Source organism: Aulonocara sp. 'chitande type north' Nkhata Bay, linkage group LG4 (genome assembly GCF_057382095.1).
Source record: "Aulonocara sp. 'chitande type north' Nkhata Bay isolate Kocher_YH1m ecotype deep benthic linkage group LG4, A_spYH_male_GT1.1, whole genome shotgun sequence".
In the NCBI taxonomy this organism is placed as follows: Eukaryota; Metazoa; Chordata; class Actinopteri; order Cichliformes; family Cichlidae; genus Aulonocara; species Aulonocara sp. 'chitande type north' Nkhata Bay.
The window spans coordinates 35,965,462-35,988,913 of NC_141347.1; the positions used below are offsets into that span (position 1 = coordinate 35,965,462).

General features: G+C 43.3%; 1 protein-coding gene across 1 annotated transcript; it reads left to right on the forward strand.

Annotated features, from left to right (window-relative positions):
• Positions 1 to 1,841: 1,841 nt before the first annotated feature.
• Positions 1,842 to 23,411, forward strand: LOC147333193 (ras-related protein Rab-40C). Its single transcript, XM_086290195.1, has 7 exons — positions 1,842 to 2,127; positions 2,860 to 3,041; positions 9,387 to 9,447; positions 13,130 to 13,190; positions 13,264 to 13,341; positions 16,612 to 16,834; positions 17,335 to 23,411. Exons 2-7 carry the CDS (start codon positions 2,900 to 2,902, stop codon positions 17,607 to 17,609), a joined length of 840 nt encoding a protein of 279 aa, XP_086146321.1. The 5' UTR covers positions 1,842 to 2,127; positions 2,860 to 2,899; the 3' UTR covers positions 17,610 to 23,411.
• The last annotated feature ends 41 nt before the right edge of the window (positions 23,412 to 23,452 follow it).

The window sequence follows — 23,452 nt, forward strand, 5'->3', positions numbered from 1 at the left end:
AGTAGAATATTGGGTTTGTACGACCTCCGTATCCAGTATTATGCATTATCATTATGATGTTCATTTTGTAAACTTTGGCCCCATTAGAGTAAACAAGCATGATAAAGCAGGGTATCCTGTAGCATTTATGGGGGGAAACACCCTGTAAATGACCGTAAGCTTTTCAGAATAAAAGCACAGCTGTTGAAGACGCATAGAAGACTGTTCAGTCAGTGTTTATTTCCACTGCATGAAAAGTATAAATATGATCCATCCCAGATGTAAATACACTTTAATCTCTATTTTATCTTAGATTGCCTCATTCAAGCTGTTGCTGCCAGAACACTTCATTAATTATGCGTGTAGGTGTTCTTCCTCAGGAGGCTGAGGCGAGAGATGAGTCATGGTGCTATAAAAACAGGCCTGACACACATAATCAAACACACTCTCAGCCCACTACTGTACATCACATTTCATAATATTATTCCTACCGTGGTTACACAACATGAATTATATTCTGGGAAATGGTCCAAATGTATTTTGCTCCCCTACGACAGTGAAAACTGAAAAATGATCAGTAACAGGGCAGATTATGACACTCTCCACAAACATTTCCCTTTCAGTTGTTATTGTTTTAAATACTCTTTGTTTATAGGAAATGTAAAAAACTGCGTGTTTTATGAACAGTCCAGCATTTCAGGGAGTTTTGTCTGATGAGTCACATGAAAGATTTGATGCAGTTTTTCATGTCTTTTAATCTGAGTTTAGCCTGTTTTGTCCGAAAATAATCAGAGATTAAACTGAGCCGATTGTCTTTTTTCATACAGACTGCAAGAAGGCAAACGGGATTTCCCCAAATCCCCCCATAAAAATGATCTTACACAAACATACGGAGGCCCTAAAGTGCCAATCAAATACCTAATGAATAAAAAAACAGAAAAGGATGTGAATTTTGGTGCATAAACCCAGCAACACATGATGGTGGCAGAATTACAACACATGTTATTAAATGCAGCAAGATGAACATTAACTATAAGTTACTGGATTAATTTTCCTATTTATTTACTTTGGTGTTTTTCTATTTGACCCCATTCATTTATTTGATTTTCTATTCTAAGTAACAAAACACAATAAATACACAATAAATAATATAATACTTTAAATATCTAGTGGTAGTGTCTGTTCTTATCAGACACATTTCACCGTGTGTTGTGCTTGTATGACTATGCATGTGAGAAATAAAGAATCTTGAATCTATATAATATTCCACCTTCCACTTTGTAAAAAAAATCACTTTCTGTTAAAAATATCTTATATATCTTCTCTTTATAGTTTTGCTGAACTGAATAAACAAAGAAATAAGTGGTGGAATGAAGAGAAAATATTAATACATAAATAAGTAAGTGGTACGGTGTTATTTATGCATTCATATATTTGTTTATATATTGTTTTACTCTTTAACCTAATTTCGTCCATATTCATTTTCCTATCGATTTCTTTTTCATACTGCAGTCTGCACGCACTGAAAAGAATACAGAAGTATACCGTTTATGCATGTATTTATTTCTCGTCCTTCTTCTTGTTTCCTCGGTTATTTTCTGTTTTTCTCACTGACGGGGCGCAGCTTTGATTTGATCCAGTTTATCCCACGTGATGAGAATTTTCTGCCTTTGTTCTGTTTACACTCACAGAGAAATGAATCATCTTTGTTGTGCACATTCTCTCAGCGCCATCTGCGCGGCGTTGACAGCACGCGTTGATGGGTATTTCCATTGTCCAATGGAAGCCGCGGCTCGTGTCGGCGCGGACCCAATGGGCGGGGCGATGTTGTAGGTGGGCGGGGACAGCAGAGAGCACGGATCTGTCAGCGCTGAACTCGGTCAGTCGTCGCTGTATCCGTGAGCAGCACTGAGGGGCTTTATGTGTGGTTATGACTGAGGATAATGGAGAAAAATGGAAACAGCACGGACTGAGATCACTCACAGAGATTTGGACTGGACGTAGATGCTCCGCGGCCTTTTGATTCCGCCACAGATGTGGGAATTTTCTGGATTACAGTGAAGTTACTGGAATCTTTGTCATCTCGGTCTGAAGAAAGCCATCCAGGCGGCCTGAAATCACTCGGACTCCAGCTGAAGCCCAGCCGCGGTTAGCTGCCTGTTACAAAGCAACATCGTTGTTTTATTCTGTAGAAAGTTATTCAATAAGCTAAACCTGTGCATGGCTAAAATTAGCGCTTTGGTGTCGTTATATGATTACTGTTTTAGCAGTCTGGGATAGCAGCAGCAGGGATAATAGCTAAGCTAGCTAGCGGGGCTGGGGCTAGTCTGTTGTTAGCCCGAAAGCTGCGCTGAAATGACAACAAAAAGACACCCTCCAGGTTTGAGAGTTTGATGTGTCACAAAAAAGATCTGCTTTAAAAATAAGCAACAGCTGCTAGACTTAGTTTAAAGTAAGAGCAGACAGTAATCATATTTTCTTGCAACTACAACAATCATTCCACAGCTCCAGTTACACTTTAAATATGTGCTTTAATCTTTAATCTCGCAAAGAAAAGTCTTTTGTTCTTTTTTTTAACATAATTTTAAGTTGTCAGTGCCAGTTTTTCTTCCCTCTCAAAACTATTATTGCTCTTATCTTTAAACAATGTTTTACTTTCCACAACCACATTTTTGGCAGCCAAACAGGACATTCCTCTGAGACTGTGACCCCCTTTTTCCTATTTTTTTTCTTTGCCTGAAATTAAACTACCTACAGTTTTGAAGACTGTTAGCAGGCAAAACAAAGACTCCCAGACCCGCATGCGGGACATTCATGGCATAACAGACTGTGTATCAGGGAATAGCAACGCGTAAGGGTGCTGTTTGGTTTCCCCTTCAGCTTCTTGGAGACTACTCCCTCGACCTCCATGTGAGACAGGATGGGCAGCCAGGGCAGCCCAGTGAAAAGCTACGACTACCTGCTGAAGTTCCTCCTGGTAGGAGACAGCGACGTGGGCAAAGGCGAGATCCTGGACAGCCTGCAGGATGGATCTGCAGAGTCCCCTTACGCTTACAGTAGTGGTGAGTCACTCCCACCTCAGCTGATCGGGCTCCTGCTGGCTCATCACTGAAGTCCTGAACATACAAGCTGCGCACGCCACCACCGCTGCTGCTGTGGAGAGCGTACAATGACACATTCACATACACTGAACTTCACAACACAGCAGTGAGTCAGGCGGTCATGGATGTGTGTGCGCATTGTTGCTGCACATAGTGGATAAACAATGCTTTCTCTGATGTCAGTGTAAAAACAGGTTATTATTCAGTGAGCGTAGTTCCTCTTCTTATTCCTAAACACCTTCAGCGGCGGCCAACTGTGGGGGAAAAAACAGAGCCGGCCGTGTTTTAGTTTAACAACATCAGCTGTTTTTGAGCTGCTATGGAGGTCAGAAGGTCTCACCTTCAGTGTAGGAGTTCAGTGAGGTGTAACTGAAATAAATGTCTCTCTAATAGATCTCTGATCAACTAACTGCAGCTCCAGAAGTGTGAAACAGACTAAACATGAAAACATTTTTATGACTCATTCATCACCAACAGCATACATGCAAATTCCCGACACAGTGGGAAGCATTTTCAGCTGGAACTTTGCTGCACAGCTTCATCTGATGGCATTAATAAAATATAACTGAACAGGTTTCATGTATAAAATGTATTCCTAACTCTCTGTTGCACTTAGAGCATACTGTCAGACGAGTCAGTGGAAACCAGGAGTCTTTAAACAGAAACTCACAGAACGTAACCTGGGATGAAGCTAAGGTCATGACAGTGGCGCCTGTTATACTCACCTTTTTCATCCTTGTCACTGCCACAAGACGCACTTTGGTGTCATTTTGGCCACTCGTGCCACCACAAAATACAACTTCACAACTTTACTAGTGCAAAAAAACCATCCATTTATTTTCACTTAAACAAGCTGCTGTTTTTTATGTGCATTAAAGTTATATAAACATTTAACAGTGCAAATGCAAATTCCTTGCTGAAAGTTTAACCAAAGGCATCTCCAGTAGAAATGTGCTGACATATCCTGAGTTAACCATGTATAATATCCACTGAAGTTAAAAAGAGGAGCTTTGCAACATTAAACTGCAGTGTGCCAAATAAAAAAGTCAAATACGTATTTTTCGGACCATAAGGTGCACGGGAATATAATGCACATTAAGCAAAACAAAGCAGTCAGATAAATCAAACTTTATTAAACTCATTCTTCTTGCTTCCTCCACTTCTGTACCATTGATTCATTAATGTTGAATTCTCTGGCAGCTGCTCTATTCCCATGTTGTTGCAGTATATTAATGACTAACCTCGTATTGTGGATGGATTATCTCAGTTGTTCTGACTGAAGTTTGGTCCGTTTACAGCATCCTGCCATGCGATTGCATTTGTCCCTAACCATCAGGAACCTTCACGTTAACTTTTATCGAGTGGAAAAAAGTTTCACTGTTTATGTTATGCTAACATAGCTGTGTAGCTAGCGATCACGTAGCACATCATTATATACCAGCTAGTCCAACTTCAGTAACCCTACAAACGTCACTGCTGTTTAGTTTTCTGTCTTCATTTATGTTGGAAGTGATAGCAGAGCTGTATGTTTATTTTTTTCAGAAATCTCTCAGTCAGAACATGCTATATCATGTTTAGGTAACTAGCGAAACTAGCGAGCTAACTTCCGCTAACGTCTAACTCCGTTAGAAGTATAGCGGGAAGGAGCGCTCAGCCGTCGGGTCTCCAGCTGTCCGTCTGTAATCAAGGTATTATACTTTTTGTGGACATGGTCAGCTGAGGGATGAGCAGTCATTCCTGTTATCCTTCTTTGAAGAGTGCCACCTGGGGCGTATACATAGTTGGTGCACTGATCCAATTTATTCTGTTTCCGATACAATGCCAGCGGCTTTGCTTCAGTATCTGCAGACACCAATTCAATACCAGGGTACATTCAATAAGCTGGTATTTCAGTCAGAAGAAGAAGAAAATGGGAGTCACGTTTTTGTCATTAGAGTCAACTTGATGTTTATTAATGAAATAAATGATAACAAGTAAAGTGAAAAATGCACTCATCTCAGTGTGAGAGTATCCCTGTTGTTATTTTTGGCCTCATTAGTTTCACGGCTCTCAGTCTCACTGCGAGTGCACCTCCTCGCACACAGAGTGGAGCAGATGGAGACTGGAGGAGTAAACTAGTATGAATCCAGCTGACGACAGCCTGTTCTGTTAATATAGGTGCTATAAAAGCTTTAAACCACCTTTAAAAACAGACAAAGTGACAAACTTTTACATTTAAAAAATCACGACCATCAAAATGCTTTAAAGCTTCACATGGAAACGAGCATTAATTATGACTAATTACCCGGTGAGAGTGCGTCTCCGGCACTGTGTCAGTCTGTTAGTCCAGCTTCAACTTTTCATTTACCTTCCAGTTCTTTGTTCCTCGCGCTAAACCCGCCGTCACTTTAGAAGATAAGGAGGAAGAGAATGAGCCGGCCTGCAAGCAGCAGCAGTGATGCTGTCAAGTGAACCAGTCCATCATAATAATAACACAATGCAGGGCTGAGCTTGGTCGAGTCCTTGGGGGATATTTCATTGTTGTGCACTGAAATAAGAAAGGTTTAAGAGCCTCATTTGTCTAACTGATGCACTGAGATGTCTTTTCAGCTTTTTTTAATTGTCTTCTCTGCTAAAGCCTGCTGTTATCAGCCATGAAGCATATCTCAGATCAGGGGAAATTATTTGAAATCCTCTTAGAAATTATTAATGCACAGCAGCTGTGCCGCTAACTAGAACTAACGTCAGCCATGTTTTGCTTCTCTTTATTGCCTCAAAGTGAAATCATTTTAAAATGTCGTTAATTACCCGACACGGCTCGAGCTTGCAAAGCAGCCTCTCTGAGACCGTGTTCCAGCAGTCTGATCATCAGGTTAACTCGTCTAGCTGCTTTTGAGGCTCCTAAACGCTGGAACAGCCTCCTCCTTTTGGCTGGTCGGCTTAAACGCAGTTCTTCCAGCATCACTGGGATATAGTTCAAAGAAATTAGACTAATGACATCCAGCAAGGATGGAAGTCATTTTGATGAATAAAAAGATTTACTTCATTTATCCCCAGATGTTTGGAAATTCCCAGATCTGGTTTTAATGTGCTCGTCACTGTTGTGACCTTCTGTCTTCTGCTTTGTTTGAACGAGAATAAGTTTAAAAAAAAGGTTAAACCCTAATTCCTTATTATTCCTTGTTATCATTCAGTTCATAAGGATTGTTTGTAGAGACCCTCAGCATGAACACATGCATAGATTTGTGAACTCCAGTTATCCTCACCAGAGAAGAAGGTTGCGGTATGGATGAAATGGTGGGTTTGTGAACTGTTCGATCTATAATCGGTTTGATAATGAAAACAGTCGCCGTCTTCTCGTGCATCGCAGACATGTCTTTGTATCTTCTGTGCCGTTGATGGACGTCTGATTTGGGATCGATAAAGCACACAAACTCTAATGACAGAGCAGGAAATGTGACAGACCGGTCTATCCAGCTGGCACCCCCAAACCCGACAGCCAGCTAATCACAGCCTGAGGACAGCGTTATCCAATCAAAATCTGTCCTGATTTTCCCTTCTGAAATATTCAGGGTCCTCGCAGGCACTCTAGCCTGCCTTTGCCAGAGGGATGGAAATCAATAGCAGCGCTTCCGTCGGCACAAACATCCCCATCGAAGCTGCGATCCACTCTGCACTCCATATTTAATGAAGCTCTTTGAATTCTTTTGATCTTCCTCTCATCAAATGGGGCTGCTTCCTCTTTTACAGACTGTTTAGGAGCTGGCCTGACAGCGGGGCAGCAACAAACATTTCATCTGTCATCTGATCAGCTAGCAACAGTCCTGAGTGGATTTTTTTTGTTGTTTTTTTAATGCAAAAACTGCTTCCTTCTCTAAGAAGTTGGTCCAAAACCTCAAAGCTGTTTCCTCTCTGATGGTAGAAACAGTTATGATATATACCAGGGTAGGCGTCTGTTCTTCAGTCCGTGGTCCTCCGTGTTAATTAGTTCCCAGTCCTGCAATAGGACGGGCATCGACTGCAGCTGGCGAGGGCAGTTCTGATCTGTAAGATGGAGAGAATCTCCAACTAGCAGGTGGAGAACTGGTTTATGTGCTGCTACACCGAGCTCACACTGAGCCAGCAGAGCAGACTCCACCAGCTTCAGTCCACAGTGGGACTTGGAGTTTGTCTGATTTATTTATTCTATGCTCACTGTTGTTGTTTCTGGGAAACGTCTGTTTTTCAAACTGGCTGGAAGTGAAGGGATCAAGTGGAGGAGAGGACCCCCGTCACAGCCAGGGTTTTATCACCTGCAGCTGTTGCAGTGAAACATTTAATCTGACTTAGAGAGGCTGAAGTGTACCCATCTCCAAACACACACACGAACTGAGGGAGGGTCTCCGTGATGCTGCTGAGTGGCAACAGGCAGCTTCGTCCTGTGGCACGATTCCTGAGATGCTGGGAGATGCAGTATTTATGATCACTCTCTGATGGTGTAAAACGGAAGAAGGTTCAGGTGAAAGCAGCTGATGAACTGCGCAGCTGGTCCATCAGTGTTTTCCTGCAGTATGGTCAGGGCTGGTAATGTGATATGTCTGCAGGTTTTATAAATGACAGATGGAAGTGCGCATTAAACTGAAATATGATGCATCAAGCTGCATTTTCATTGTGTTGGACTTGTGAATGAGACAGGAGCAGTCTGCAGCATGTCGGCTTGTGTTTAGTTTCTGGTGGAAAGAGTTTAACTGCGCAGCGCTTTTAGATGAGGCGCTCTCATTTGCGACCATGTCAAAGCCTCTTCGACGCGGTCTGAGCAAAAGCTGAAAGCCTGAAGCTTCACACGTCTCTCCCACAAAGTGAGTCCGTTCCCAGAATAGAAGCAGTTTTCAGCTGAGACATTAGAGAAGCTATTGATTATCTGGGATGTCCTAAGTGCACCCTGGATATGAGGGGGAAGGAAGCGCTCGCTACGAAGCCCTGCACTCGCTCCGATTCAATTAGGCCAGCCTGAGCTCAGCACTTTAGCCCGGCAGCAGCTTGATGTTGCCGGGAAAATTGGAAGATCTTAGTAATGTGGTCCTGCTAACCGCCGGAGGCTGACACAGTAACATTTGATAGAGCTATTGTCTCTTTCATTAGTGTTAATAATGGCTGTGGATTGAAGATTCGCTGAGCTTTGCCTTAAAGGGCAGCGAGGAAAAGTGAAACTGTGGGAATGTAACGCAGGACTTGTCTGTGTGAATACTTTTACATGTTTCTGTGGTACAGTGAAGAACATTCATGAGAATTTCATGAGTTTCAAAGAGTTTTACTGATAAACAAAGAGTCCTTATTTACAGTGTTCGCCCTTCTTATCAGAGCTCCAGGCTGACCCGTTTGTGTGCTTCTGCTCTTTAAAGGCTGAACATACCAAACACAAATAACTTCTTCCAGGAGAGGTTTGGTGGCGGTGTCTGAAGTGAGAACTTTCATTATCAAATAACCTTATAGATCCACAGTCAGGAAACATCCCTGATCATAATCCAGTCTGTGGTCAGCCTTTAGGATTATTTTAAACTGTGAATCATGCAAAGCTAATTAGACTCCAGGATAAAAACACAAAAACCATTTAGTGACACGAGAACCTGTTGAGCGAAAAGATAAACATCTTATCAGAGGTGAGAATCGGAGTATTCAGTGGCTCACCTGTGAGGCCTCAGGTGGAAGCAGGCTCAGTGCAAACCTCAGGAACATGTCCAGACGTGGCGCGGTGGGGTGGCAGGTGTAGCGGTCTGACAGGTTTGTCAGAGCAGAGCTGAACAACAAGGACAGAACAGAACGAGCTGTTAGCTGTGTGTGGCGCCGCGCCACAGTCCGCCTCCATCACAATGGCTAAACGGTAAACGTGGTGTGTAAAGGCTCGTTACAGGTCACACGCAAAAGTTTGTCATGGCATTTTGTGATGGACGGATGAAGGTGTAATGGCTAAAACGTAAACTCAGCTGAAGGATCAGGTGAAGCTTTCAGTCCCAACGTTATGGCAGCACAGCAAAGCGTTAAACTGCCACCTGATTATTTAGGAGTTGATATTTTCTGTTATGCAACTGAAGCCATATGAAATACACTGTTTAGATATAGAATCAGAGCCATGAAAGAGCGGCGTTGTGTTTGTTATCATTCCTAAACACGTGGTTGGGACATTTTTAAAGAACGTCACGGTCGTCTGCGTCGTGTTTCAAGTGTTCATGGTGATGATGAGTCACTTCCTCCAGCCTCTCTCTGACTGAGTATTGTACTTGATTGATTTTTATCGTTTTCTGTGCTTCTATCTCCCTAATGTCCATCTCTCGCTCTCCTCTTGTCCAGGTATCGACTACAAAACCACCACTATTCTCCTGGACGGCAGGAGAGTGAAGCTGGAGCTGTGGTAAGGACACGGTTTTATTTTTGTATTTTTTCTTGCATCCACTCTAAAATCCTGCAGTATGTGTCTGTGGCCTGAAGCCAGAGTTTGGTCACATTAAAGCAGAAATGGAGCATGCCTTTGGTTTAGTGAGGAATGGGAAAAGTTTTTATTGATAGCAGTTTTTTTTTTCTTTCTGTTTTCTGTGTTTGGAAAAACAGTTTTATTGTCTCTAAGTCTGAACACAGAGTTGGAGGGAATGAAGAGAAGAAGTGAGGCATGTGACTCAGTTACTGTTTATGTAGCTCGTTTAAAAGCAACAGGAGATGAGCCGAAGTGAGGGGAGCAAAGGCAGATTAACATTTAAGGGAATGTTTTTAAATTTGTAAAAATGAACAAATAGAAGAAGATTATATTAAACAGATTAAGTTTAAACTGGAGTAAAAACAGACTTTAACGATGGGTCTGAAAGTAAAGACTCTAAACTTACAACAGCAGGGACGAGGCCAAACATCACCTGTACAAACTGTGAGTCACCTGTGGCGCTCCACACCATGCAAAGCATCACACGCTGTGTGGCTAGCATCATCACGCCTGTACAGAGAGTGGGTCAGTAATAAGTGGACTGGATTACAGCCTCTGTGTCAAAGTACTGCAGAACCGTCTTCCACCTCGCTTTGTTTACAACAGCACAGAAACTAGCAGACCACAGAGAACGGGCGCTAACGTGAAGCTGCACAATCAAACCAAAGCCAATGAATAGCTAGCAGCCTCCAGGAGAGAGGCAGTTCAGGAGGAAACCAGCTCGCATCAACTCCCATACAGGTGAAGTCATTTCCTTAGGAGGAAGTAAACAGCACCTCCACCTGCCAGTAGATGGTCCAGTAGATGTTTCTGAAGATAAAGAGGAATCTCACTGCAATGAAGACAGCTTTACTGGCACTACAGTCAGATCTGTTTCCCACGCTGAGTTTTTTCTTATCATCTTCCGTGTCTCAGCCCTTCTGTCACATGCCCGTACTTTCAGCTCACAGCTTTCATAACTGCCATGATTTTAAAGCTGCGAGGTGCACGTGCACGGTCTCTTTGCACGCTGTCATGCCGGTGATGTAATCCTGTATCTGTGGAGTCGCAGCAGATTCACGTATTTGTCTGCAGTGCTAGGCGAGGCCTGTTTGGTGGAAGTAGGGCAAGGAATTCGACTCCTGAGGGGGGAACCGACGCCTCGTCTTCTGTGTGAAGAAAGAAGTTTGAAGGCAGCTGCGTGATGCAGGATCTTTATTTTGCTGCCTCAGTCTCGCCTCCTCTCCTCGCTGTTTTACAGTGTCAATATCCCGCTCTTCCTCTTCCTCTTTTTTTTTTTCCTTCATCCTCAGCGTCCTTTTTTTTCCTGTGTGGTGACTCGGGCTCCTCTGAGTCTCTGGGTTGGAAAACAGCAGATGCTGAAAACTTCTGGGATTATTATTACCATCAAATCCACGATAAGACCAAAAGCACAACATGAAATTGTTTCACCTAACAAGAATCCGTTTGTTATTCTGAGCCACGAGGCTCCATGTTGTCCATTGTTTACATGTCCCCTCATTAGTTTACTGTGACTCAAGCCCACATACGCCGTCCTGGTGCCACGAATGCTCACCGGAGCACCAGACGTGGATTAATCTGCTGCTGAAAATAGTCCCCAACAAGCACAGGGACTATTTTCCTTGGGAAAACCATCAGCATGCAGCTGTTTTATGAACATTTGGGATTTTTTTAGAAGCACTTCAGTAAGGATGCAGTTCGTGAAGTTGGAGGTGTGCAGGCGTAAAGAAGCCAGAAAATGTTTGTTTTCTGGTACGCTGCACAACAGATGATCCTCTCAGACGGCAGCGCGCGTAGATGGACTGATGCTGCTTGGAAAAGCAGAGCAGCTGTTTTTTAAACCTGAAAAAAGAGATTTTATTCTCATTCCATGTGTCAATCCGGTTTGCATAAATCTGAGAATCATGAGTTCTCTGGTGTGTACAGCTCTGTGTGAGACTGCAGGCTGAGCTCACGTCTGACCTGCAGAGTATCTGAATAAATAAGTTACTGTGTTGGAGAATAAACCAGTCAGAACTATAAAGTGATTCTGAGTTTGAGCCAAACCCACAGCCTGCACTGATTATATGTAATTTAAACTGCCTTGAGTCTATTGTTATCTTGTGCCCACGGCTCAGACGTCCTTAGATTTACCATATTTTAAGTCTGTGTGCATGCAGTTGTAGGAATGTGCAGTCCTGCTGCCGCTCGCTGTAGTAGGAACTTCCTCACAGACACTTCACACAGTGGTGGGTTGGAAATGCAGTGTGTGAGATACAGCGAACGTCACAGGTTTAGATGCAAACAAAGACCCAGTCTGACCACAGACTGGGTCTAAACACTGAAGCCCCCACCACCATCGTCGTTACCGTCTGACTGTCTTTTATTTATATATTGAACCCATGTTTGGATGACAGGGAGCCGTAAATGCACTGATAGTTTTATTATGCTTTTCTACTTTTACTGCTTCTGCACTACAAGCCACGTTCAAGAGCTCACACACCTTAATGCAGCACTTTCTTCCCTGCTTTTAAGAGCCTGTTCTGTGTCACTCACACTTCAAATCGGCGCATCAGGAGCAATTTAGGATTGATCGTCTTGCCCGGGGACGCGTCTGTATGAGGACTGAGAGAGCTGGAGGTCGGATCTGACCTTCCTGCCGGCATCGGCTCGTTGAGCAGTCTGTTAGCACAGTACAGCCGTGTTATTTGTTAGATAATGAGTATAGTTAACCAGGTGGATTCATCCCCAGTGTAGTTGTTATTGAAGCATTAAATTTGCTTCTGATTTCCAGCTGAAGTTTGGGAGCTGTTTTATAATGCGTCCCTGTGGAAGTCTTGTTGGGCACGCTCTCCATTCTGGGGTTTGTGTCATAACAGTAACTCCTTTCTAACATCAGGTGAAAGAGGAGAAAAATGCCGGCGCGTCGATGTAGAACTCGTGCTTGTGGAGGGGAAGGGTCCGGGCGTGAAACAATGGGAAAGACATTTTTTCCCCCAGAGTAATCTCCAGGCAGAGAACTTGGAGTGGATGTCATCACCCTGGAATGCAGAGTGAAGGGAAAACTCGAATCTTCTCAAAACTTAAAGTGCAATTGTGAAAAAGCCTGAGAGAGATCCAAACAGCCGTTCCCTCAGAGCTCCGTGACCCATTTAAACTTTGGTGCGCTCAGAAGTATTTTACCAGGAAACCATCAAAGTAGGCGGGACCTTTCACTCTTTAAGATGGTTTCAAAATCACTTCAGTGGTGGAAAAAAGTGCAGTCGTTTACTCATTTTATAAAAAATACTTAAAGCGACTCACAACCAAAGACCAAAGCACTCTTATCTTTGATCAAGTTGCACGTTTTGATATAAATTTGTGGCATTTGCGGCAGATCATGGAGGGTTTGGGTCAGAGCGCGAGCAGGCTGAAAGTGTTGTAGATAGAGGGATGAAGGGGATTGAGTTGCATGTTTTTGCCTCAGTTTGGAGGACCATCGCTGGCTCTGCTGAATCTGAAACCCCCAAAAAGAAGTCGGCTCAGATTTCCGTCCTGTTGGCTGAAGCCTGCTGCTTTGTGCTGTTTACCCCGAAAGCAGAAGAAGGATTTATCTGCTTGCAGCTGCACAGACCTGAGTGTTTAATGTGCTGCCTTTCCTCAGGGACACCTCGGGACAGGGCAGGTTCTGCACCATCTTTCGCTCGTACTCCCGCGGAGCTCAGGTGAGGAGCAAACAGCTGCATTCATTTAAATGCTGCTGGAGTTTGCACGCTGACATCGTTTGTCTCTCTTCAGGGGATCCTGCTGGTGTATGACATCACCAACAGGTGGTCCTTCGACGGCATCGACAGGTGGATCAGAGAGATCGATGAGGTGAGCGTTTGAGAGTTTGGCTTTGTTTCTAATGAATCCAGTCTGACCATGTGACCTACACCTGAGTTATTCTCTGCATTAGCATAAAGAGTTTGCACACACTTTGAGCCTGGTTTCTTTTCTACATCATGTCCTGCTGTGTTTAAAATGATTATTTAGTTTTAATTGATGCTCTTACTTTGATTTCAGATGTAAACAGGTGAGTTATAAAAACATTCTCCTCCTGTACTGTTGTTATGAAGGAGAAATTATCTGTAGAGACAAAACCGTTTCTGTGTCAGGCTGTAAACATGTTTATTTCTGTCGGGAGTCTCTGGGGAGTGACTAACTGCTGGAGCCTCTGCTGGACGTTAGAGGAACTGCAGCCTTTCTTGGCCGAGTCCTTTATAGAGATTCCTATAAACAAGCCGTAACACAAACCAGTGAACATCAGAGGAAAAAGGATAAAAAATAATATATGAACATCTAAACATATATTCAGGCAAATCTGGTGCAACATTTGTTGCAGAAAATTAGTGATCAAATATTTGAATGTAATCAGTTTACAGCCAGCAAACTGTCATCAGTTGTCATCTGTTTATGTTTCACCTTCCAGAGATTCTTGAGTCGACTATCTCGTTTTTATTTCTGTCCTTAAAAGTGTTTAATTCTGTGGAGGTGGAGCAGGAAAGGCCAAACGGGAACGCACATTCCAAAGGCCAAAATTACCAACACACACACACACACAGACAAAGAGGACATCCTCTTTGTTTCCAAATCAGCAGGAAGGACACACACATACAAAGTAACTCACTGCTTACTCATATATGTTTTCTCAGCATCGAAGTTAAAGTGTAAGATTTAACTAATCTAAGATAATCCCTGCAAGATGAAAGATAAAATCTAATGCTGCAGGAACAGAAGAGGAAAGAAAAAACTGTAACACAGCAAAGTGTGCAGGGATGATGATGCAGCAGGTCCCTAATGATGGACGTTCAGCTTTAAAAAGTTTGAAATATTCAGATTTCCTGAAAGTCTGCAGTGCGTCTAATGCAAGTCCTGAAACCCCCAAATCTGTGATGCCTACAGCTACCAGAGTAGTTATGATAACGTTGTAGACCAATCAGCTCCTGTGCTGTGTGGATTTGCAACTTCTGGGTATGAAAAACAAAAACAAGCTTCTGTTCTGGCTCAGTCAGTCAGCATTTTCTGTTTGAAGCTTTAAATGTTTATATACATAAATCAGTACATATTAAAGACAGGAAATACTTTTAACAGTTCATCTGAGTGCTGTTTGAGTCTCATTTGCACCAAAAAGCACCGGGTCTAATGAAAAGTCACAGCCTTTAACTTTTGGCCGTGACCACATTCTTAAGAACTGCACAACAGATGCTGACACATAATTTTTCTGAATCCTCTGCTGTGCTTCTGTCTCCTTACAACAGTATTGTCATTTCATCTCATTTTCCCTTTTTTAAAAACTGATCTCAGATTAGAGGTGATAATGACTCACATTTCTGTCCTTCTTCTCCTGTTGATTAATGAGAACCGTTCTGGTCAAATAACCTCATCAATGAAATTTAAATCCTGCTGCTGTGAGGATACTAATACTATTACTAAATTGCACACATCATGATTTGCACAGCCAGCAGAAAATCTGTGAATTCAGCCGCAAGACGAGACACGATCAGCCTGCGAGGATGAATCCGATGCATCTGCCACTAAATGTGGTTAAAGAGCGGAGAAAAGTCCCAGAAGGTTTCAATGTGATTGTATTTGCAACGATAGGGCAAAATGAGATAATCTCACAATGGTAAAGAGTCCTTCTAAGATGGTTATCACTCCTGAGTCAGTTTGATTTTAAAATTTTCAAGCATAATGTTTTGAGCTGTCCAGCTAACAAACAGAGAAACTGAACCAATCACCTTCTTCTTCTTTTTCTCTGTAGTAGTAGTGTTCTTTATTTTAACAGGTCAGTTTTGAGATCTAATTTTAAGGGACACCGACACTTAAGAAAAGGATGTGCAAAAGGGGAAAGACAAATACATGTTCCAGTGTTTTTGTTGCTCACTTATAGGTTTGCAAAGTATTTAAATCCAGTTTTCAGTGTGAGTAAAACGTCCAACTAATGTTAGAAGTGTCCTGTGACCAGACAGTGTTATTATATTTAAACGCAACAGCAGGGGCTCAGATGTAAGATGAAGTAGTCTTATAAATAAACATCATGCAGTGCTGCTAAGCAGGACCATCTGGCTTCTTCATATACAGTACAGTAATAATATCACCATCACAGAGAAATTTGTAGGTTGCAAATTTATCGTGCGGGATCATTGGAAGAGCCAGTGGCATATGAGATGGTGTTTCTAATAGTGGAAAACACCTAAACACGATGGCGACAGGATGTGCCAAACATGAATACAAACATCATCGCCACAATCAAGTCCAGATAAATTTTAGATTGTGGAATGATCTTACAACCTCGGAAAAGGGGAAAAAGATGTATTTCTTTAGCAAAATCCAACTTAATCTTCAGTTTTCTTGGTAGGTGTTCCACATGAGTCAGTGTGGTATCGACTCTGAGTCCGAGGTCTTTACACCAATCAAATTTTTACATTTTAATACCATGAAGGGTTTGAGTATAGACCAAATTATGGTTTTTAGTGACCTCACCAATAACGTGATTAGTTTTATCGTAGTTTAGAACACATTTACATTTGCTGAAATATTTCTTTAATGTATCAGCAGGCTGTAGTTTTGCAGTCATCAGGATAAGGGAAGATCCAGTGGTATATAACGCAGTGTCATCTGCGTAAAAATGTGCATTCGTTTTTGAGTCAAAGATGTAATAGAGTAAATAAAAGAGGTCCAAGAATACTTCCCTGTGGAACACCTGCACTAATGACATCCATCCAGAGTCTGAAATAGTTACAGAAGTTTTATATACGTGAATAGCTGAGTACTTTTAAATAATATGATAAATAAAAGAGGACCAAGAATAGGTCCCTGTGGAACACCTGTACCAATGGCAAAGGTAGATGACGTCATTGGAGGTGGTCTGAGTGTGAAAAGTGAGCAGAAACTCTGAGAAGAAACAGATTAGTGGTGACGGTCACTGCAGTCATGTTTCATTCAGTTTGCAGAACAGACTGGGATGAATTAGAGAGAGGTACGCGCTGCATGCTGACGTCCTGTGCTTAACTTGCAAAACCCCTTTTTACTTTCAGGGACTTAAAGTTGCAAAAAGCACCAATAATCCAATTCAAACATCATCTCACTTTTTTTTTCTCCCAGCATGCCCCAGGCGTGCCTCGGATCCTCGTGGGTAACCGTTTACATCTGGCTTTCAAGCGGCAAGTTCCCACCGAGCAGGCGAGGGCGTACGCCGAGAAGAATGGCATGACCTTCTTTGAAGTGAGCCCACTGTGCAACTTCAACGTCATCGAGTCGTTCACGGAGCTGTCGCGCATCGTCCTCATGAGGCATGGCATGGAGAAGTTCTGGAGGCCCAACAGAGGTGGGTGGATGTGGAGCTGGGGTCATCAAAGTGAGGAAAGATGGGTTGTTAAACTGCACTTAAACTGGATTTTCACTACCGCCGAGAGCAAGAGAAAATGAGTCTGTGAAGCACTGTGGAGCCCATCAGCAGATGGATGTCATATCGCCACACAAGCTCAAACTAATTAATTTGAGCTCATTCCTGTCATCGCTCTGTCTCCTTCGTGTGTAATTACAGTATAAAGCAGTGGGAAGTGATGTCCTGCACGTCCTTTGAGACTTTATAGAGAACAGAGTCGGGCTCAGTGTGCTGAAACTCGCCTCTTTCAGTCTGAGCTTCCTCCTGTGTGTCAGTCCTCAGTTTATTCGAGGCAATAAGAGTCGAAAGAGGTCTGATTTCTCTAGTTTTGTTACAATCTGTTCATAAATCGGTAATAAAAAGCATTTATCTAAAACCTGACATTTTCCCTTAACGGATGTTTGACGGTAACCTCGTCTCTGTGCCCTCCCTCTCTGCAGTCTTCAGCCTGCAGGACCTCTGCTGCAGAGCCATCGTGTCCTGCACGCCGGTCCACCTCATCGATAAGCTCCCGCTGCCCGTCGCAATCAAGTCCCACCTCAAGTCCTTCTCCATGGCCAATGGAATGAATGCCGTCATGATGCACGGACGCTCCTACTCGCTGGCCAACCCAGCCGGCGGCTCCAAAGGCAACAGCCTGAAGCGCTCCAAGTCTATCCGTCCGCCGCAGAGCCCGCCGCAGAACTGCACCCGCAGCAACTGTAAGATCTCCTAACAAGCGCCGCTCCCCGGATCGCAGCTTGGAGCGGGCGTGGGATCAGGAGACAGATGTGCAGGGTGTCGTTAGCTGGAGGAAATCCCTGAACCCGAAGAGCAGGAATGATGGATAAAGGGATGCATGAGCGCTACCTCCCACCTACACGAGGTCATGTTTCAAGTGTTTAATGTTCTTTGCAGGTGAAGGGGGAGGGGTTCGAATGGTGCCTCAGGAAATTTAGAGAGTAACTACAAATGTTTTGATCTTATTTACACTAAAACAAGAGGAAAAGACTCCAGAAACTCCTCCCTGCTGGAGAGGCTACTACATGAACAGAGATCCCTCACCAACGCATATTTCGTTACTCTACATGATGCACGCCGCTCAGTGTCTGTGCATCACCGCAGCCTTCACTCTCACACCTTTCCTGTTTCCTTTTTCTGTCCACACCTCCGTTATTTTTTGTTCTATGACTGATAAGCTAACCATCAAAACACTAGAAAGGATCAGTCGCTTTTTGTCAGCACACGTGTTTTAAAGTGATTTTATATTATAAATCCACAGAGGTTTAGAGGCCCCACCCCCCCAACAAACCCCTGGAGGACCCGGCCCGAGCCGAGTCCAGACTTGTTAGTGTGCCTTGAGCCCAAGTGAACGAGCATGCAGCAGATAGATCGCTAAAAGCACAACAGTAACCATGAATTAGAAAGAGTTTCCTATTTTTAGTTTGCAGTCCCTTCAGCTTCTGATCTTCTGATGGACTCCATTTGTCGCTTAAATGCAGCCAAATGTGATGAATTATACTTTTAAACACGCTTTTTATATACATTTTTTTTAAGGAAAATGTGTTTGTTGTTCAATATTTCACATGTGACAGTCAGCCAATCAAATGTACAAACCCAAACTGAAGTTTTCAGACAGGTGGAAATGTGCTTGGGACTATTTTCAGTGGAGGAGTGATCCACATTTGGTGTTCTAGTGTGGAGTGTGGTTATGTGTCAGTGGTGCATCTGTTTTCTTTTTCGCCCGAGAGCTTCAGCGACTTGATTTTCCCCCCACTCCTTCCTGACATCGTGCTTTTCAGATTTCACGCCTCACCTGTCGTGTCGCACCTTTCTAACTCAGCAGAGTCTCGTCTGCGCTCACCTGCTGCTTCTCTGACAACGTGCCGCCGATCCAGACTCGCCTCGAAGCGATGCTCCACCCAAACGTGTTGGTAACGGAGCAGATAGTGACACTGCTGCAGTCCATTAATCCATGTGTTGGTTTCACTGAAAACAGCAACGTACGATAAGTTCAGCACGTTTAATGAAGCCTTCACATTCTGAATGTTTTCAGAGTTATCGCATCTTGAAGTACATCAGGGTGGATTAAGAACATTATACATGCGTCTCCTCACACTCGTGCACAAACTGTGACGCTGGGAGTGGGTTTAAAACCGATTCGTTTGCATTTTTTAACAGAGCTTCAACATCTTTTTAAGCCCTGGAAGTTTCACATGGATATGTCAGCTGTGACGGATCAAAAATGCAGAATAACTGCAAATTTGGACCCTTTCCCATGTAATTAGAGGGCCTGTAACTCTGAAGATATTCATGTGTGATGGTAAAATTTTGCTTGGCTTCATTAAATAAACTAAAGTTATTGAACATAAAAAATTCAGCTGATTCTGAGAGACCCAGAGACGAGGGACCGAGTGATTTTTCATTAAATAATGCTGCTTTTCTGGGGTTTTATTGCATTTTAAATAGATTATTTGTGGTTTTTCGCTCTTTTATGACTCAATCGTCAGCTGAACCTCTAAATTGAGCACAAAGAAGTGAAGCAAATATATGGTGTCACCCTAATGGCTGCAGTGTCACAGTTGATCACTGATTAATAAAACCCAAATCACACTAACTTTGCTGAAAGATGTTCCAGCTGTCATTGAATTTCTCAGATTTTCACTGCAAAAAGTTCAAATTGAATGAACTTAAAGTCATAGAAGACAAAGAAAACCGGCCGATCGTGCAGATTTGAAAACTGCAAACTGTTAATTAGGAGCCAGAAGTAGCACAGAGGAAATCTCCACAGTGTTTTTGTGCTCAAATCTGAACGCGTGGGAAGAGAGCCTCAGCGCGCAGCTTTTCTTTGGCCTAAAATGCAGTTTGAAGTTTCCCAACACGGCGCTGAAGCATCGGGGCGCTGTTTCCGATTAAAATGATCATATTTACTGTGATGAAGCTTGGCTCTGTCTGAAACGGTCCTGAAGCTCTGCTGCGACATGATTGGCTCACGTGTTTATGTTTTGGTTGCTGATTGGTGATTTTGGTGGATCGGCGATCACTCGGGCTTCGCCGAGTGTCGCGCCCGCTCTTTGTGTAACAACATGTTTGGTTTTATTTTCACGAGTTTAACCCGAGCACAGCTGCTGCTCTTCATTGGGTGGCGAGTCATTGTAACCATCCGGTCACATCTTTAACCCACACAGTCCCCTCAGCTGTTAGCTTACTGCGCTCCTGTGACTGCTGTAGCTGCGGGCGTCCCGCACGTCTGTCTGCGGAGGTGTTTCCATACGCTTCAGTCTGCCTGAGCTCTCGTGGGGAGAGGCAGCGACGCCCGAGACTTTCTGAAGCTGTTGATGATGTGACAGTTGAAGTTCTGATGAGGGCAAACAGGAAACCAGTCACAGCGGCTGGTCAGGCTCGTGTTGCAGTGGAAACTTTCCAGTATTGATAGTAAACAGTGACCCGTGTTTATCGGAGCGCTCTGAATGTCACTCGCTGTCTTTCATAACCAACTCTCAGAGCAAAGTGTCAGCCGACAGGAACATTTTCATTTTAATCGACTCGTTTCACTTTTTGAGACGTCGCACAGAGCAGAACATTAATCGGGAGATGTTAAAAATCTAAAAAGCCTTTCTCTCAGTGGAAGCATAAACAGTTTCATTTCATTTCAGGATGCTTAACTTCCTTTTTTATGCTGTTTGCAATTTTTTATTCTGTGGTTTGCGTCACATTTCAGAGAAAATCAATAATGTGTTTTTGATAAACTGCGACCAAATCAGTTTCCGCCCACTCAGAGTCTCAATCTGAAGATAAAATCTCGCCTTCATTTCCGTCACAACCATCAGCTCCTTTCACGAGTGACAAAAACTGCAGTAGTTAATAATTTAGACCCAGAAGGAGTCGGAGTTAGAAGACGACCGCGGTGTCAAATGTAGAAAAAAGCAGACGTGTGGCCGCGTATCGCACACGTCTGCTGGGATAACGTTTTAACTTTGCACGGCGTCATTAAATAAACCACTCAGCAGAAATCAGCTGACTCTGAGGGGGTCAGAGGTCAGGTGGGAGCGAGCTGCAGGTCCTTTCAGAGGACTGAAGCACAGACGTGTGTTCAGGATGTCTGCTGCTGGTTTTCCTGATGTTTGAAATACAAAACACAGCAGACTGCGTTTAAACGTGAGCTCTTGATAATTGAATTAAGCTGCGACCACGAGGGTGGAATTAAATGACCGTCCGCCTCGTGTTTGCCGTCCGTGTTCCCGCCCTGCTCGTCCTCCTGTCAGCGCAGCGTCGGCCTCCGTGCGCGAGCGGCCGCTCGTGTAGAAACGAGCCGGAACACGTGAAGTCTTCCGAGTCGCTGCGTTTTAAACTCCTCCGACTGGATCTCCCACGGGAACCAAAGCAGCAGGTCTTCTTCTCTCTCTGCCTCTGATCTGCACCGCCGCCTCCGCACGCTGTCCCATGATTCATAGCTGCTGAATAATAGATGCTCCTTTCATAGATCTCTGAAGAGCTTCATCTCTGTCTCTTTCTTCCTCTCTGCTCGCTGCGTGGTTTGTTTCCTCCTCAGTTTCTGCTTCTGCCTTCTTTTCCTTCGTTTTTTCTCTGCGCTTCGTTCCAGGTTTTGTGGCGTCTCTCCATCCGCTCGGTTTTGTTTTGTCTCCTAACCTTTAATGATGCCCGCCACTGATCCAGAGTCAGATTATTCCTCCACCACACACATTAACTGTAGTTCCAGCAGCACCCTCAGGACCAGCCTAATGTTCTCTAAGAATAGCCAAACCATGAGATGAGTCTTGTTTATGGTGGTTTAATGTTCACTGATCTCAGCCCAGTAAACAGCATCTGTGCTCGGCCTCTCACTGAAAGTGTTTTAGTGCAAAGCTTCTAAAAATAGAAGCTCGATCGGGCTGAATGCTGTTCATCTAAAATAACGCACAAGTCACCTGAAAGGTCAAATAAAGAAGAGTCAGAGTTTAAGTTCTCGATAAACTGCAGAGATATGAGTCGCTGATTAAAGGAGAAACATGACGTAGATTTACAGCTGACCTGTTCAGCTCGTTTCCAGCTCCCTCAGAGCAGCTTTGCATGATTCACAGTTCAGAATAACCCTTCTTTATCTGAAACCGAGCCTCTGTGCAGCCCCTCAGCTCATCCTCTGCCTGAAACAGAGTAATTTAGCTCCTCCCTGTTTAAACCAGCTTTCTTCTGATTGGCTACCACGTGCAATTGGATGGTCTGAGATACAATATTAGGCATGTCCACTCTCTGTGACATCATTTTACTAACTTTAATGTGAATTAAGACGATTCATTTTAAATGTTTTTGTGTTTTCAGTCCTAAAAATTTCGACATACCCCTCATTTCATGCAGGATTGTAAACTACACTTAAAGCACTCTGCATGTTTCTGTTATAATGCCAGACTTCTATATTAAACATGTCTATTGGTTCTAATAATGAGGCAACAATATGTAAATGTAACCCTGTTAAGCCAAAGTTCAGCCTCTTTTTGCTCTGATTAAGGTTTAGAGAAGCAGATTTCTTCATCCCGTCCTTTCTGCAGACAGCACAGCTCACAAATACTTAAAACGGCCCCTCAGCAGTCGTCCAGACTTTAGCCAGTCAGAAGAAGGTTCAGGAAGGTGGGTGCCTTTAAGCAACGGGAGGAAAGTCAGCTTGTTTGACAGAAAGGCCGGGCGGCGATAAATAAGGTCATTCCTGATCTGCAAGTCATGTGGCGCTGCTCTGATGGAGTCCCAGGATAAGATAAGATACCTTTATTAGTACCACGAGTGGGAAATTTCATGTTAAGGCTGCCGACCTATTGCACACTATGGAAGATACATGTAAATAATTGGAGGAACTTTTACGTTTGACGCACAGCTGAATAAAAGGAAATCAGCAGTGATGATCACATGGTTTTTAGTAAACGTGCAGAAACTCTCGTAGTCACAACAATAGGAAGTGAAGAAACTGTCCTCCTGATGAGGAGCCTGTGAGCGTGGTTCAGCAGTTTTCTTCTCCTGCAGTTTTCACACGTATTTTAAACGTTTGTTACGGAAGTTCATGAATGGAAAAACACTCTCACCATCAGGTTTCATCTCTTTGCCAACATTTTTAGGTTTTTAGCTTCTCCCACTCTGAGGCTTTTATTTTCTCGACATCAGCACAACAAACCTCGTGTGTTGTTGTGTTTGTTCATCCAGCCACAGTTTTTTATTTGAATAACCACAAAAACGTTCAGAGGATTGTGGGAATGTTTGTAACAGCAAGAAGAAAAATGACCAGTAAAACACTACTCCTGTCGTTTTGGCTGAAGCTGCTGAGCGCGTGTGTGTGTGAGTGAGAGTGTGTGTGTGTGAGTGAGAGTGTGTGTGTGTGTGTGTGTGTGTGTGTGAGAGAGTGAGTGTGAGAGAGTGAGTGTGAGAGAGAGGTAATGATCTTTAAACATCAAGCTGAACATTTTTCTTTCTTGTTTTTAAATTATTGATTGTACAGTTTAAGGCGATGTGTATGAAGATTTTTCACAATAAAAGTATTGAATGTTGACGTCAACCTGTCTCAGGATTTTGTTTATTTTACAGCCCAAAAGATAA